Here is a 16,098-nt window from a genome sequence, read left to right as displayed (position 1 = left end):
ATCTGATCATAATGTTATTGATTTCCACTCTATTTTCATTTTTCGCCTCTGCCGAGTGCTCGTGGTTGGAGTCTGATGTTCAGTTCAAACGCATTCCAAACACCGTTTTTACGGCGTCTGGCCTGTTGGAAGTTCACCTATTAATGCAGTCCGATTTAGGCTCTAACAAGTTGGGTCACCGCGAATAGATCTAAAAGTTATGACGAATATGAAATATCTTTCCACCAGAATCGGAACGGCCTCTCGGAAGTTTGAAATGAAGGGTTTATTATGCTGAAATGACCTGTTAGTGTTGCGTTCAATATGGATATACAACGGGAAGGTAACAAATCTTGCAAGAACAGATGTGCTATCTAAGCTCCAGCTAGTACGATCAATGCAGTGCGGGTTTCGATGTGCAACGGCTAACCGTTACAATTCTGGTCCGTCGAAAGATATTCCAATACTTACCATGAGCAGCGACAAGGCAGGATGGAAATATTGATAAAAAAAATCATGGAGAAACATTCTGTAGCACGAGCTCCTTACTAAAAAAATACATTTTCTGCTGGCAGATAACAAACGTGGTTAGGTAATTGTTTTCGTTGCAGTTTAACGAAAACTCGGTACAATTCATTCGATGCTGATAAGTCAGTACTAACATTCTACTGACTTTTCAAATTTTTCGGCAATCTGTAATTTTACGGTGCTATCAGCACCAGAGTTTACTGTATTCAGTAAATAATGAAAAATGTTACCGAAAAACCAGTACTTTTATTAAGAGAAGCTGGAAACTCAGTACTTTTTATGATTTACTGATCAAAGACCGTAAAATAATTTACCGAACAGCGATGTCGTTTTTAAGTGTGTAGAGTCTTTGGCTTAGTGGGGACAAATAGAAATCCTCAGCGATTCTTAAATCAAGGAAATCCAAATAAAACAAATATAATACTATTTGTCATAATCAATTCTTTTATTTGTTTAGTTGTGGTCAGGGATTTCGAAGGCAGGAATAGAATTATTAACCCTTATGGTTGATATTCTCCTCCTTGAAGTATATCTTGCAGAATGAATATTTCTCCATCGGAACGTTGAATCACTGCAACGTTTAGATTAAATTAAGGGACACGAGTGTAGGTAAAGGGGTTAAACAGTGTATGGGTCGTCGAATAACTAGCCGTCTCTTCAAGACCGCAACTCTCACTATAAAATTCGCTTCTGGCACTGCGTGGTTTAAGTTATAAACTGACGGAAGATAATAGTAATGGAAATTAAACTCTAAGGTCATTAGCGGATTGATGATTAAGATTATATTTATTCCACATAGGAGAGTGAAGCCCAAAATGCTAATATCCGATGCTCTAATGAACCCGACGAGTACCAGCAGCTGGTCAGAAGCGTCCATTTCGCAGCCTGCAAAAAAGTAAAGTTTTTGGAGTTTTCCTCACTGCGGGTCCTAAGCGGGTCTGTTCTTTGGCAATAAGAACGGAGGATTCTCAGAATCGGTTACGACACGACGTGATTTTCTTGGGTGAGCAGCAGCTTTTCTTCAGCTTGTGGAAAAATGAGTTTGACATTAAGACTAGGATAGCAAATAAACATTGGAGCATGCCATGAAGTGCGAATTTGCTGAGTGTGCATTTAAATGCATTTGAATGCATGAAATAATTCATATTTATCAGATGCATCAGAAGTGATCCACCCCTTGGGTATTTCAATGAAACTTCCGCGGATACAATATATATTGTATATGTGTATCGGATTATCCCGTCTATTTAGAAGACTGTTCAAAACAGTCGTCGGAAATCGAGGGAAATCTCAATGTATTCCATCCAGATGAAACAATATTGGCAATGTTGTTGAAACACATAACTAGGATAAGCTATACATACCTTACGCGCAATAAACTATTGCCACTTATTGAATTGTTTCATTGAACCTGTATTTTGAGCATTAGAAACATTTATCACAAGTTGAATTTTTTTTAGTGAAACATACTTTGATAAACATTCCATCCAACAACCCCTCATTTTCCGAGCCATGCAGCCGGCAGCCGAGTGTCAACAACAGCTGTTTTGGAAATCTGACTCGACGCCCCCTCTGCTGTCCTTGTTGCTCTACTTGAAAGAGTAGGGGAGCTAGTTTGCGCGCGAAAATCTTCTCGCTCGTTGTTGCCAAATCTGACAGCGACTGTTTCACCGACCGTTTAGAACGACGACTATTTCAAACGGTCGCGAACAGTTAGGGTTTATTCACAAATTTCATAACGCCGAAAATGGCCTTTTTTGACACCCACTCACCCCCATGTAACGCTTTTTGTACTGATATCCTGCAAATTTTGTATGAGCTGTAACAATTTTAAGATACCCACCCACCCCCTTCAGCGTTATGAAATTTGTGAACAAGCCCTTAGGAATCTAACGGTCAATACTGCTTCGCGACTAAAAATGGATGAACCAACGTGCGAAGTTCGATTTTTGACCAACACTCAGGCAAATGGACTATCGATAAACATAGGAACCCCTTATGAAAATTCGCCACACGAAATCGGGTTGAAATTCATAAATTTGCCTTATGAAACCAGAATTTGAAAACAAAAATCGTTTACGCGGCAACCTGGAATCGAACCAAGAACCTTGCGATCTATCGACGCCTTGATGTGGAGATGGTACACAAATTATGTCACGCTAAATTTCAACTTTTTTGACCCCCTCCCCCCCCTTTGTCACACTTTTTGTATAAGTCCTCGGTAAATTTTGTAAGGCTTGTCACGCTTGGCTCGACCCCCTCCCTCCCTCTTGGAGCGTGACGTAATTTGTGCATGACCCCTTATGTTTGTGAACATTTCAAGTACGGTAAATATTTATGCGGGAATTGCATTTCTCCGTTGGTTTTTATCTGAATTTCTACAATTTTGATTTGTTTTTTTTTATCACGTTCGAAATGGATCGGGAAAATAAAACAACCGGTGCATGCGTGTGCAGCTTGGTCTATTTTTACTGGTCTAATAAATTTTGTATTTTTGGAATAAATTTGGACCAACAAATGGACCACTAGTGAAGTTGCCTTAAGTAGTAAAAAAAAATCGCAATAAGGCAATCCATGAGACAGCTGCGATCCAAGGGTGGAACTGGCGGCTCTTTATTGCTACCCCGACGTGTCGCTGGTTCTAAAATGTAAACAACCATACAAAATAACGACCAAACAATGGTGACGGCGTAATCAATTTTCTCGCAAACATCTTTTTCGGGAATTTAGCAGAATTTTCTGATTAAATTGCCAACAGCGCACTGCAGTAGCACGTAGCAAATAACTGCTTGCAAACAATTTCTTTCAAGCGCATTGATTACCTGTAATTTTGCGAAGAATGATTTTTACTTTTCCGCGTTAAGCCTTAAAACTGGTTCTGGACTTAGGTTGGCGGCTTTTCAATTTTACTCCCAGTTGACAGCCGCCCTCCACCCTTGCTGCGATCAGCTGGTTTTTTGTTTATCATGAGGTTTTGACGTTTCGCGATCGGAGTGACCCAATGTCATATATAACAGGTCCGGCTCTTATGTCGTTTTTCTTTATTTGCACCGCCTGCACCGTTTTCCCACCGGTGTAGCAAAAGCTGCACCCAAACCGTTCTTTTATTCCGCAGGTAGCACACCGTTTTTGCACTCGATCGCAAACGGTGCAGAAATTTCTACACCCTGATCGAGCTGGGTGTAGCAGGTAGTGCACTCTTTTTTACCAATACATGTATTGTTCTTAGCTGTCAGTGGCATTCTTGTTTTGGTTGGTTTTGTTGCGTTCGGTAACGAACAAGCAAGGTTCTACATTTTCGCTCATTTCCGACTGAGCGGATAAAATGGATTTATTTCAGAAAGGATTCTTTCGGAAAGAAAGAAATATTCTAAGCATTTATAAATGAACATGAGCAAATTCCAGAAAATTCAACTGAAAAAAACATGCCAACAGAATCAGCAGCGGCTGGAGCTGTATGTACCCATGTTTTGAACTCGGATTACAAAATCTCTGGTCACCACCAGCTAGTGACCAATCGATTAAGTTTTCAGCTTAAACGGAAGTTTGGTTCTCCAGATCCGTGCTCTTGAAAATTTGAAGTTTGGCTTCGATTCATCGTCACCTTAACTTTTTACATCGTGAGCTAGAAACATTGCGTAGGGGTAGTCGGGGCGGTTTGGACATTGGAGTGGAATGAGCACCCCTTGAAAACTGTATAAATTCTTGAAATTTCATCTGAAGCAACATGCAACCCCAAAGCTGATGAGGAAACGAAGCAATAGGCACGTTACAAGTCAGTGTTCGAAACTCAAAGAAGAAGAAATAAATGATGTTCGAAAAAACTGCCCATATTGCCCCGAACGGCTCTTTTAAATTTCATCATTTCAGAATAATGATGTTTGACTGTCAGAATGTTCTTAAAAAACTATATCTTCTTGCTCGGAGTGTTTATAAATACTAATACATTTCAAGTGTGGTGAAAAACAATTGAATTTTTAGATTGAATGAGATAATTTTACAATCAAAAATAGGGTGCTCATATCACCCCATCAGAAAAAATTGACTCGAAAAATGACTAATTTTGAAAAATCATTCATTCATCCGTGAACTTTATAAGAAATCATGCGGATCTAGTGTATTCATCTAAAAACTGTAGGAAATCATGCAAACATTCGAAGAATTCATAATATTTTCGACACTTTTATCGACTTTTGCTTAAGGTGGCCAAACTGTCCCACTTTCCCCTAAGTATGAATTTTGATGAAGTTATAAGCCAGAGAAAAGATCAGTGAAATGTTACTATATGAAAATTCTTATTTTAAATAAATTTTATTGAATCACGAAACATATATCTTGACTATAAATTCTCAGGGAAAATAAATTTATGTTTGTATACCAAACATTTGTTTTCGTACACGACATAATCCCTTACAGCACATCACGAATAACAGAAACAGCTGTTCTATCTGTTTCAAAATTGACATTTTGTTTTGATTGACGCCTTCACTAACACCATCATATGCTGTCAAAATATTGCACCGAAACCGTTCTATTTTCCGGTGTCAATTGTTACACTCGCACGGTGCATCGTCGGGAATAATCGAAAACGACATTAGTATGTGTTTGCTTGTATTAGTCACGAAAAAGATGTAAACAAACGATCAGCTGATGGTGACGACAAGGCTGCGAAAAATTTTGTTCGCAGTTTCCTCAACGTGACGTCATCTTCGGCTGCTTCGTGAACTTTCGGCTCGCCGAAGTTAGCATTGCACAACTACCACTTCAAAACTGATGTTATCACAAATACTGATTTGATGTTCGCCCGCACCTCTAAATACCCCACATCGGGAGTGACCGTTCGATTACAAAGGGAAATGTAAAGCTTCGACAACACTTTCATGCTTTGTTTACTCTGCCGTTTCGGTTACATGTACACTTTTAGCTGTCAGTCCTATCGCGGAAAGTCCTCATGGATAGCCTTATTCGCGACTACGAAACAAAAAGAGATTTACAATGCACTCGCACTTATGGAAAATCTCGTAAGGAACTGTCATCGTGTGCGTGAAAGAAGAGCAAAAAATATATCCTTGTTTTTCTCACAGAAAACCGAGGAAAACAGCAGCAGCTTCGTAGTTCCGAATAGTAATGAAAATTTTTGATTTCCAGTGTGCATTGGAACCAAACTTAAGTGTCACCATACCTTAACATTTATCACCGCCGATCCTAGTCTCTGGTTCGAGCTGTCATCGCGCCGCACTCGATTTTCGCGCAGTGCTTCGTGTTCGTTCGTTCATTCGTGTCCGCTACTTCAGTCAAGTTTGACCGCGTTGCAGTTTTCTTCTACAAACAAGGTGAGATTTTAGGGAAATATATTGTAAATATCTTTGCAGAAATAAGTAATTTATTGGAGTGTTGATTCGGTTTGTTCGGAAAGTAATCGAGTTTGGTAAGAATTAGCTGAATTTATGTATAAAAATGGTGTTAAAGTTTTGCCTATAACCTCAAGCAGCAATTTTTCAAAATGGCCGACATGATTGTACCCGGCAAAGTTACCACCCTAGGTGGTGCTCCGCCACCCGACATAAGCGTCGTAATGTCTTCTGATGTTCGATTTTATTTTTCAGTTTTTACCTGTCCCATCTCAAATGGCCGATAATGACGATCTTTTGGACTACGAGGATGAGGATCAGACCGAGCAGGTTACCACGGAGCCGGCCGAGCAGCCCAAGAAGGACGTAAAGGGAACGTACGTTTCGATCCACAGCTCCGGTTTCCGGGATTTTCTTCTGAAGCCGGAAATTTTGCGAGCCATCGTCGATTGCGGTTTTGAGCATCCGTCTGAAGGTTAGTAGTTCAAATTAGGGATGTGAAATGCGTATTAAGCAGCACCTGACGGGCAGAGATAAGCTTGAATATGCGTACAAGGTTATACCCGTGCTGCCAGCTTTGAATTAAAATGATGATAAATCACACTATTTAGTAGATAGGGACATCTGATCAAACCGGATGACTGATTTGTGATTTTTGTTACTGAAGCCATAGTGACTTATAATTTTATACGTACAGGGTATAGTATTCACGTCAAGCTGGTAAAAAAGCTATTATAGGATACCGATGTGGGCCTTCCCTCAGCCGAGTGGTTCGAGTCCACGGCTACAAAGCAAAGCCATACTGAAGGTGTCTGGGTTCGATTCCCGAACAATAGATTACGCCTATTATCTGCACTATTGATAAAGTAATCTGAATTTCTATATATTATAGTAATATTATAGTTTTTTACCTATTTGATGTGAAAACAATACCTTCTACGAATTTGAATTTGAGTCGCCGTAAAAAATCCATATTTTTACTCTGTGTGTAAGATAATGAGCGCATTAGTAACGACGTCTTCCTCGTCTTCTATTCACAGTACAACACGAATGTATTCCGCAAGCTGTGCTAGGAATGGATATCCTCTGCCAGGCCAAGTCCGGTATGGGAAAGACGGCGGTATTCGTGTTGGCCACCCTTCAGCAGTTGGAACCCACGGAAAACGTTCCGTACGTGCTGGTTATGTGCCACACTCGCGAGTTGGCCTTCCAGATCAGCAAGGAGTACGAACGGTTCTCGAAGTACATGCCAAACATCAAGGTGGCCGTGTTCTTCGGTGGTCTGCCGATCCAGAAGGACGAGGAGGTCCTGAAATCGACCAACCCGCACATCATCGTCGGAACGCCGGGACGCGTTTTGGCCCTCATCCGCAACAAAAAGCTGAACCTGAAACACCTGAAGCATTTCATTCTCGACGAGTGCGACAAAATGCTTGAACAACTAGGTAAGTTCATATTTCCGTTTGCTTCTGAAAATTGATGACCATGCCCGTACAGTTATGGATCACTTTCGTGTTTAAAACTAAACCGAATATTTTGCACAAAACATACATGTTGACGAAACACATACTTTTGTCTGTTCATTGGCGTGGTTCACGATTATATGAGGCATTCAAATTGTCAATCCGATCCAACCCCGTTTGGGTTTGGCTCCTAAACTAATTGATCAATAACTGTTGGGTGAAGGTACATGTTTATGATGAAAACCGATACTATTTAGTAGATAGGGACATCTGAGTCTTTCTAGTGATTGATTTATCAATTGAATTCTGATTTCAATTTATTGACATCGCTGTGCATAGTTAAAATTATCGCAAGCACTAACCAGTTGTTTTATTCTATTCGTTCCAGATATGCGTCGCGATGTGCAGGAAATTTTCCGCAACACACCTCACGGCAAACAAGTGATGATGTTCTCCGCCACCCTCAGTAAGGAGATCCGGCCCGTGTGCAAGAAGTTCATGCAAGATGTAAATAGAACCAATTCTTCTACTATACCTACTACTGTCTCCTGTACCGCTGGGACTAGCACTTCAGCTAATGTCTCTAATGTCCGCCTCCTCGAAAGCGATTGTGTTGGTGGGAATAGTTTACCGTATCGCTGGGATCGTGGGTTCAAAACACACCAACACCTAATACACAAACTACCAGTTAAAAGTGGCCCTTGGCGGGTGATCAGCGCGATCACCTGAACTTAATACAACATCAAACTGTTAATAGATGGTTTTAAACTTTAACACTGGCAAGTGAAAGTGTCAGAATGCTACGATACCATTTTGGGGCAATCGTAAGGTTTGTATGTCCCGATTACCGTGTGGAGGAACATCATCGAATTGGCCAGTAGATAACGCTAAACTCAAAACCCACCGTTTAATACACCACCAACCCTCTAATAGATGGCTTTTCAGGAATCATTAATAGTTTTCAACCGTCTAATATGATAAAATAAATAATAACGATGCTAACAAATCTACTGGTCAAACTGGCAGCCTTTGAAGACGTTGGTTCCGGATCGAGAGCGTGTCCATTTCGGCAAATTTCAATCTTCTGGACGAAGAACGATGTGACACTTCTCTACGAGTGCTTTACTGATGAAAACCGGCAACGAAACTGAAGATCTCATACCGGCAACCTCGACAGTTGGTCGAATAGCAGTCCACTGAACGAGCCAAATCCGTATGTAGCCAGACTGTTGTTTCATAATAGCTATAGACCTTGTTTCATTTCAGATCTACGCACTCCACGCTGCTAGACCTAAAACATAAGTTATCCTTAATGCATTTGTTAGTTTGGATCTTCTTCTTAATTGCGAGGGCGTGAAATATTCCCACGAAACCAACGATGTTACTGGAGAGTGCGAGAACATTCTATTGGTTCAGCGCGGTGCTGGCAGTCCGTTGTAGATTTTATGACCCCTCCCTCCAAGTTTGCTTCACTTGTTGACGACCGATAAACGAAAGTGAACGCGATTTGTAACCGAACCATTCTCTGTTTTCCTTTTTGCCATCCTCCATTTCATGTGTGTAGCCTATGGAAGTTTATGTCGACGATGAAACCAAACTGACGCTCCACGGTCTGCAGCAGCACTACGTTAAGCTGAAGGAAAACGAAAAGAACAAAAAGCTTTTCGAACTGCTCGATGTTCTCGAGTTCAATCAGGTAGGGTAAAGAATTGCTTGGGCACTTTCGTTATTCGCTTTGGCATGGAGGGTTTTCTCTGCCGGATTTTCTAAAACTTTGCAACAAGAAACACTTCAATACAGCGCATATTGTGGACAACATAAACAAACAAACAAACAAGTATGAGTTCAGCACCCAGGTTACCAATAAGCATTTAAATAAGCCGTAAATCAGTCTTCAAATTGCAAATGATATGCCCATTGCCCTAATATAGCAGACTGTTAGCTTAGCTGCCTTATAATGCAACTGCACTGCTGTTCGACAGTTTTCAACTGTCAATCAGCATTTCAAATGCACAACCTATTTTAATTTTTGCATCATTGCCTTTAGTGTTGACAGACTCACTCAAATCTCTAATCAATACGCTCTCCCGTGAGAGCAAGCTTATTAGAGACAAATTTCACGCTTGAGATTTTGATGCAAAATCACTCAATCAACTAAAACCGTATCCTTTTTAACGTAAACCAGACTAACAATACATCATTGCCGTGTGTGAGTGAACTGTGGAAATACGAGACAATGAGTCAAAAAGGTGGGCCAGCTCATCCATGATTTTTTGACAGCTGAGTTGCGTGATTGACAACTCACGCATGAAAAATCTAAAGCGTGAGTTATGAGAAATTGAGTTTTTCACAACACTGATTGCCTTTGTAGTGTCACTAAACTGCTAAGAAAGGCGAAAATTTCCTTTCTAGCTCTATAACAGATAAATCACGAAGACATAACTTTATTATGGATAATTAATCAACATTACAACAGTGAAAAAGTAAACTGAAACTCTGGATCGCGTGTCTATGCGATAGATATGCTTGTATACACGGCATTACCATAGTAATATAATATAGTACACCGTGCTTGTATAGAACCAAAATCATGCTGAGTAGTTGTCAACAATATTTTCATTACTTTGTAGTGCCTATTCCATGTTTAATTACATTCTTCAAGTACCTACTTGTTACCTGGGTAGCTATCAAAACATCTCCCTGCCGAACTGAATCGAAACTGCCAAGAACAGGATCGGGTTGCCTAGTAGAGCCGACATTCCTTACTTTCAAGAATCCAAATTATCATCGTTGTTTTTTAGGTTGTCATTTTCGTCAAGTCAGTGCAGCGTTGTATGGCCCTGGCGCAGCTTCTGACGGAACAGAACTTCCCCGCCATCGGTATCCACCGCGGTATGGTCCAGGAGGAGCGATTGTCGCGCTATCAGCAGTTCAAAGATTTCCAAAAGCGCATCCTAGTGGCCACCAATCTGTTCGGACGTGGTATGGATATCGAACGCGTGAACATCGTGTTCAACTACGACATGCCGGAAGATTCTGACACGTACCTGCATCGTGTGGCCCGTGCTGGCCGTTTCGGTACCAAGGGGTTGGCCATCACATTTGTCTCGGATGAAACCGACGCCAAGATTCTGAACGAAGTCCAGGATCGGTTCGATGTCAACATCACCGAATTGCCGGACGAAATTGATCTCTCATCGTACAGTAAGTGTCAACAATGCAGCCAAAGCAGCACATGTTGATCTGTTTCTAACTCAATCCCAATTTCTATTTACAGTTGAAGGACGATAAAAACACTCTGGATCTTTACTCTAATAAAGATAAATAATAATAACCATGTGATCGGAGAGGCAACTCTGATGCTTTTTTAGTTTGTATTTTCTAGAGTGTAAAAGATATCGTATAATTCCTTTGAGACGAGTTTTTAGCACAGTTATGTGACACCACCCATAAAAAAACAACAAAAAAAAACACCCTACTACCTAGTCGTGTAGTAGTTACAACCGGTTATCACGAAGCTTCACTAACATTCGATTAGTTAAGGAAACACAGACAAAAAACGCTACAGCCGAACGTTGCAGTCTACTGCCTTTTCAGTAGAGGTGTAGTATTGAACGAACTTTTTCGTTTTTAACTGAAGAATACTAAAACTCAAACTTGATCCCCTTAGATTTAGTTCCGGTAACATGGCTAAGTAATAAAACATGATTTGGTGAAATTGTGAGCCTTTAATTCGGTGTGTGATTTACCTATTGTGAAAAATCCTTTAAACAGACTCTAAATAAAAATGCTTCTCCAGTTGTCTTGAGAGTGTGGGGTTCCTAAGTCCACCTCCATTACGTGCAGTCAGTGTGGCCGCGGAAGTCAACCTTTCCGTATTTTATAAGCTTCTTTACATTTTCGATGTAACTCGGGATTCATGCGTCTGTTCAACACACAATTTTCAAGTTTTCGAAGGTTTTCCGGTCTGCTTCTTCTCACGCTTCGTACCTGTAGAGAGCCCCTGGAAGTACCAACGTTTTATATGATGTGGCGAACTTGGTTTCCGTTAGCATGTGGTGATATTGTCGATAATTGCCACCTCACGCCACTCGTAGAATAGTCCTTCAAGACATGACCTGCGCCACAACGCCAACTAACTCGGTCCATGGCTGCTAGCCTCCAGTTTCTCGATCGCCCCACACTTCCAAGATCCTGCCGCTTAGCTCGTTGCGCTCCTCTTCGTGTTGTACCGGCCGGATTCGAGGTGCACACCATTTTTGCAGGGTTGTTGTCCGGCATTCTAACAACGTGCCCGCCCATCGTACCCTTCCAGCTTTGGCGACTTTCTGGATACTGGGTTCACCGTAGAGTTGCGCAAGCTCTTGGTTCATTCTTCTCCATACGCCGTTCTCACATACTCCGCCAAAGATCGTCCTAAGTGCACGTCGTTCAAAAACTCTATAGAGGACTACCGGTCTTATCAGCGTCTTGTTCATAGTACACATAGTACGGAGATTAAGTTTACCATAACGCAAGGTCTTATGGAGTCCGTTGTAAGTGCGACCCCCGGCAATGATACGTATTCGAATTTCCAATGCAAGCTATATCTCGCTCGGTTTCTCCAGCCAGCAGATATTTCGTCTTCGACGTATTAACCTTCAATCCAACCCATTCTGCTTCACTTTGAACAGGAGGTAGGAAAGACCATTGTATTGTCGAACCCCTTTGCATGTTTGAAACGGGTCCGATAATGCACCCGATATCTTTACACAGCACTGTACACTATCCATTGTTGCCTTGATCAGTCTAGTTGATATTAACATAGCTCATCGCGGTCGATGGTATCATAGGCCGCTTTGAAATCGATAAATAGGAGGTGCGTAGGGACTTGATATTCGGGACCCTTTTGGAGGATCTGCCGCAACGTAGATTTGGTCTGTTGTCGATCGCCCGTCCACGAAACCAGCTTGATAACTTCCCACAAATCAACATGCTAGCGGCGATAGACGGCGGGAGATGCTCTGAGAAAGCACTTGATAGGCTGCTTTAAGAATGGACCTATGCACGAGTTCACTATTTGACGTTTGAGCGGTGCCGTGTTATTCACGTGACCATGGCAACTAGTGAATTCGGCACCGCTCAAACTTCAAATTAGTGAACTCGTGCATCGGTCCCATGGTGATCGCTCGACAGTTCTCACATTCTAACTTGTCACTCTTTTTGTATATTGGGTATATTACTACCTGTGGTGGGTTCCGTCTGCACTTCTTGACATCTCGACCGAATTACTTCACTCCTTAGAGCAGCGCCTACTCGGTTAATTCTAATCTACCACATCTCCCTTTGTTCAAAATCAAAATGCTTCTGATCATATTGCTGTTTGCGTTTGACGTGCAAATCCAGTCTAACTGAGCTTCAAATGCGGTAACACAAAGTAACCAAAGGATACTTAGCAACCATGATGCATATCACCGCCAACCTACACACCAAATTTTGAGTTTGTCTTCCAGCAAAATGAATTGCTGAAAGAACTTCAGCAATTCAAATTTTGCTGGTAATTCAGTAAACCAAATCTTGTTTGCTGGATATTCAGTAAACTGATAGTTTACTGAAACGATCAGCAAGACATCTGTCAAAAAGATGGCTTGTTTTCTTCTCACTGAATAGATGGAGAACCATCCACAACGGACGTTCGTAAGTATGAAAAATATAACGAACTAAAGATAAATATTACAATTAAAGGCATTCGTTTCTTTTTTCAGGAATTGTTTTATACAAAAGAAATCTTCCGGCACACCGAAGCACAAATCGGATTCATTTTCAACTGCTGGGTGTTGCGCTAAATTTTTACTCCTCGTTGTTCGGCATTCCACAAAATATAATAAGATGGACGATTCAAAGCAGTCAAAATAATAATACGCAAGATTAATAATGGGATAATTCATGTTGGAGTTGTAGAAAAGCGTGTTCCACAATAAATTGCCAATAGAAAGTGAAAACATGAAATATTTTATTACCCAAACCGAATTTACTGATTACTGGTAATCCAGCAAACATTGTTTAGATTCAAATTACTGATTAACCAGCAAACGGACTGAGCCATCGGGCTTGTGTATTGCTGAATATTCAGCAAACGAGCTGTCATTTCTCTGATCATCCAGTTTGCTGAACGATCAGCAAATTTTATTTTGCTGGATGGATTGCTGGAATTACAGCACAAAAAAAATCAGCAAAATTTTGCTGGTAGCCAGCAATAAAAATTTGGTGTGTAGCAAAGAAAATCAAATTTTGACTTCGCCTTTCTTGTTGAAAATCTTACCGCATTTGGTGTTCCCGCATTTGATATTTGCATTTCAAACGCACACAGCAATAATAAATCAAAATGGCTCAGAACAACCCCCGAATATTCCGTACAAATTTCAACTGTAATCCCTCATCAAATCTCAAGTGCTTTCAGTATTATTCCTACCTAAATTATGTTAATCTTTGGCTTGTATAGTTTGCTGATAATGGTACGATGATGCTCTATTATTTACCATGTCATCCTTTGTTACCTGGAAATTTGACCCTTGACCATGATCGAAAATTAATGTCGTTATTTTGCCTTCAGACCCTGAAAATCAATAATTCAATGTGCCTTCTCTGGTTCAATGCGTGATTAGCACGTTGTCCATTCAGGTATTCCTTCCTTTACTTTAATCGTAAGGATCATATTTCATTTTGCCTACTCCTAGCCAACACGTTATCAGCGTGTTGCATGTTAAGGACTTTGATTCTGACTAGCTTTCTCCGAATCAACGCCTCTTCACGTTGTCCGTTAAGGACTTCAACTAATTATGCCTTCTACGAGCCAACGCGTTGTTCGTTAAGGACTTAGATTTCTTATGCCTTTTCCGAACCAACATGTTGCCAGCGTGTTGCTCATTAAGGTATTTGACTCCTGATTGCCTTCTCCAGACCAACACCCTTGCACGTTGTCCGTTAAGGTCTTTTACTTATTTTTGCCTTCTTCGAGCCAACGCGTTGGCGCACGTTGCTCGTCAGGACTTTTACAACATGTGCCTTCTCCGGATCAACGCAACTTAATGTTGTCCGTTAAGGTCTTTAACTTATTATTGCCTTCTTCGAGCTAACGCGTTGACGCGCGTTGCTCGTCAGGACTTTGACAATACCTGCATTTTTTTGGACCAACGCATCTCTACGTTGTCCGACTTTTACTTGTTCAGGGATTTCTTTCATCTCTTCAGAGAACTGGAATGGAAGTACTCTCTACTTTTGTTGTCCTTCTTCACTTCATGTGACTCAGCATCATATGCTAGAACTTCAGCTGAACTAGATTATTTCAAAAATGGCTTCTCAATTTCTCAGAAATGCTTCAAGATTTTCTTCAGCAACTTATCTCAGTAATTTGACAATAGGCGGCCATGGAAGATCAGACATATCCTGGTATAACCGGGAAGTCTAGAACAGTTAAAGAGCGTCTAGAGAGACAAATTACATACTCCAAATATACTTAACATTGTGTATGAAAATGATTAGCGATATGTCACCTACGCACGTACGTATATTTCTGGATCTACACATTCATCCAACAGCGTCAGTGCATCTGATGGTCACGCCAAATGTATCCGTTGATTTAATGTTCACATCCACGTCCAGGAGTTCACAACCGTGAATCGAACATTCTCGAGAACTCTGCCCACTCGTCCACTCGTTTTACAAAGTATCGAGGGCATTTCCAACGATCTGATCCCGAACAAGCCCTTCGCCAAGATTGTGTTACCGTCGCTGTTCAACAACGATGGGCGCTTGAATACTTCGATCACGATCCTTGGCTCGATGAAAAGGTCCTCGGAAATTGTGTTTTTCATTGTGACTGCATTATCGTTCACCTTTTCATTCTTTGGATAAATGATGTTGTTGCTGACGCCTATCGGAGCCTAATATAATCGATTGTGAGTTGAATCCCATCCTCGTCGCCAATATGTGATGGGTTCCGTCTGCAAATAGAAATATAAGAAATTAGAACGCTAATGTCGCTGCAAACCTTGTGACCAACATCTAGTGGGCATAATTTAAAGGTGGTACTCAAAGTGTCAAAATTATTTTAATTTAATCATAGTAACATGTTTTCAAATTAAAATAACAGTTCTTGGCAACGCACATGCGTGTTGTGTTTCATTGAAATAATTTGTTTTTCGTATGCCCTGAAGATCTCCAGGCAAAAGATAGCAAAAGATCGCTGTCGTTCCACATGTTATTAATTTATATGTATATCGATTACACAGATGCGTAATTGAATTGCTCATTAGATTTACATAGATTGAATGCTTTAACCAATGGCAAGACGGATGGCGACTATCTCTGTGCTCTTTGGAGACATGTACGAGGAAAACGCAAGGATCAATTAGGACAATTGCAGTTGTTAAGATGAAGATGAATTGAAGCCAAATTTCAAATCTGAAGAACCGAACACCTGTACGTGTACCTGCATACGTGTATCCGAGCGAATTCTGAGTGTCCATTTCCGATTCGTTCTGCCGTTAGAAACGTTAAACAAACTAGCACCGACTTGGTTTGGGAGTTTTTATCCATCTCTTTTGTTTCAACGATTAGGATTTGGCTTCACTTACATCCCGCATTTCACTTTCAGGATATGAAAAGAAGTACAAAACAAAACAATCGTTTTGACACTTTGAGTACCGGTAGATTGCGCCAATGGACCAATGCACGAGTTCACTATTTGACGTTTTAGCGGTGCCGTGTTATTTTTGTGACCATGGAAACCAGTGAAT

At 40.9% G+C, this 16,098-nt stretch overlaps 1 protein-coding gene and 1 long non-coding RNA gene across 2 annotated transcripts; one reads left to right on the top strand and one right to left on the bottom strand.

Annotated features, from left to right (window-relative positions):
* The first annotated feature begins 5,725 nt into the window (after positions 1 to 5,725).
* LOC5569076 (ATP-dependent RNA helicase WM6) lies at positions 5,726 to 11,053 on the top strand. Its single transcript, XM_001658256.2, has 7 exons — positions 5,726 to 5,840; positions 6,114 to 6,333; positions 6,899 to 7,303; positions 7,710 to 7,828; positions 8,886 to 9,017; positions 10,123 to 10,525; positions 10,599 to 11,053. The coding sequence occupies exons 2-7, from the start codon at positions 6,135 to 6,137 to the stop codon at positions 10,610 to 10,612; spliced, it is 1,272 nt and encodes a 423-aa protein (XP_001658306.1). The 5' UTR covers positions 5,726 to 5,840; positions 6,114 to 6,134; the 3' UTR covers positions 10,613 to 11,053.
* Positions 11,054 to 15,180: 4,127 nt separating this feature from the next.
* On the bottom strand, positions 15,181 to 15,921 carry LOC110677011. The gene is made up of 2 exons (XR_002500897.1): positions 15,792 to 15,921; positions 15,181 to 15,303 (listed from the first exon to the last, which is right to left on the bottom strand). It is a non-coding gene; the product is annotated as an uncharacterized LOC110677011 (long non-coding RNA).
* Positions 15,922 to 16,098: the final 177 nt, after the last annotated feature.

Source organism: Aedes aegypti, chromosome 2 (genome assembly GCF_002204515.2).
Source record: "Aedes aegypti strain LVP_AGWG chromosome 2, AaegL5.0 Primary Assembly, whole genome shotgun sequence".
NCBI lineage: Eukaryota > Metazoa > Arthropoda > Insecta > Diptera > Culicidae > Aedes > Aedes aegypti.
The sequence above is the reverse complement of the archived record's forward strand: the minus strand, read 5'-3'. Positions and strand labels throughout refer to the sequence as shown.

Bases quoted from the DNA above. Each gene is read 5' to 3' on its own strand.
- LOC5569076 (XM_001658256.2), top strand. From the start codon at position 6,135: ATGGCCGATAATGACGATCTTTTGGACTACGAGGATGAGGATCAGACC. The intron at 7,304-7,709 runs GTAAGTTCATAT...TATTCGTTCCAG, and splicing joins CAAAATGCTTGAACAACTAG to ATATGCGTCGCGATGTGCAG. The intron at 7,829-8,885 runs GTAAATAGAACC...TCATGTGTGTAG, and splicing joins GCAAGAAGTTCATGCAAGAT to CCTATGGAAGTTTATGTCGA.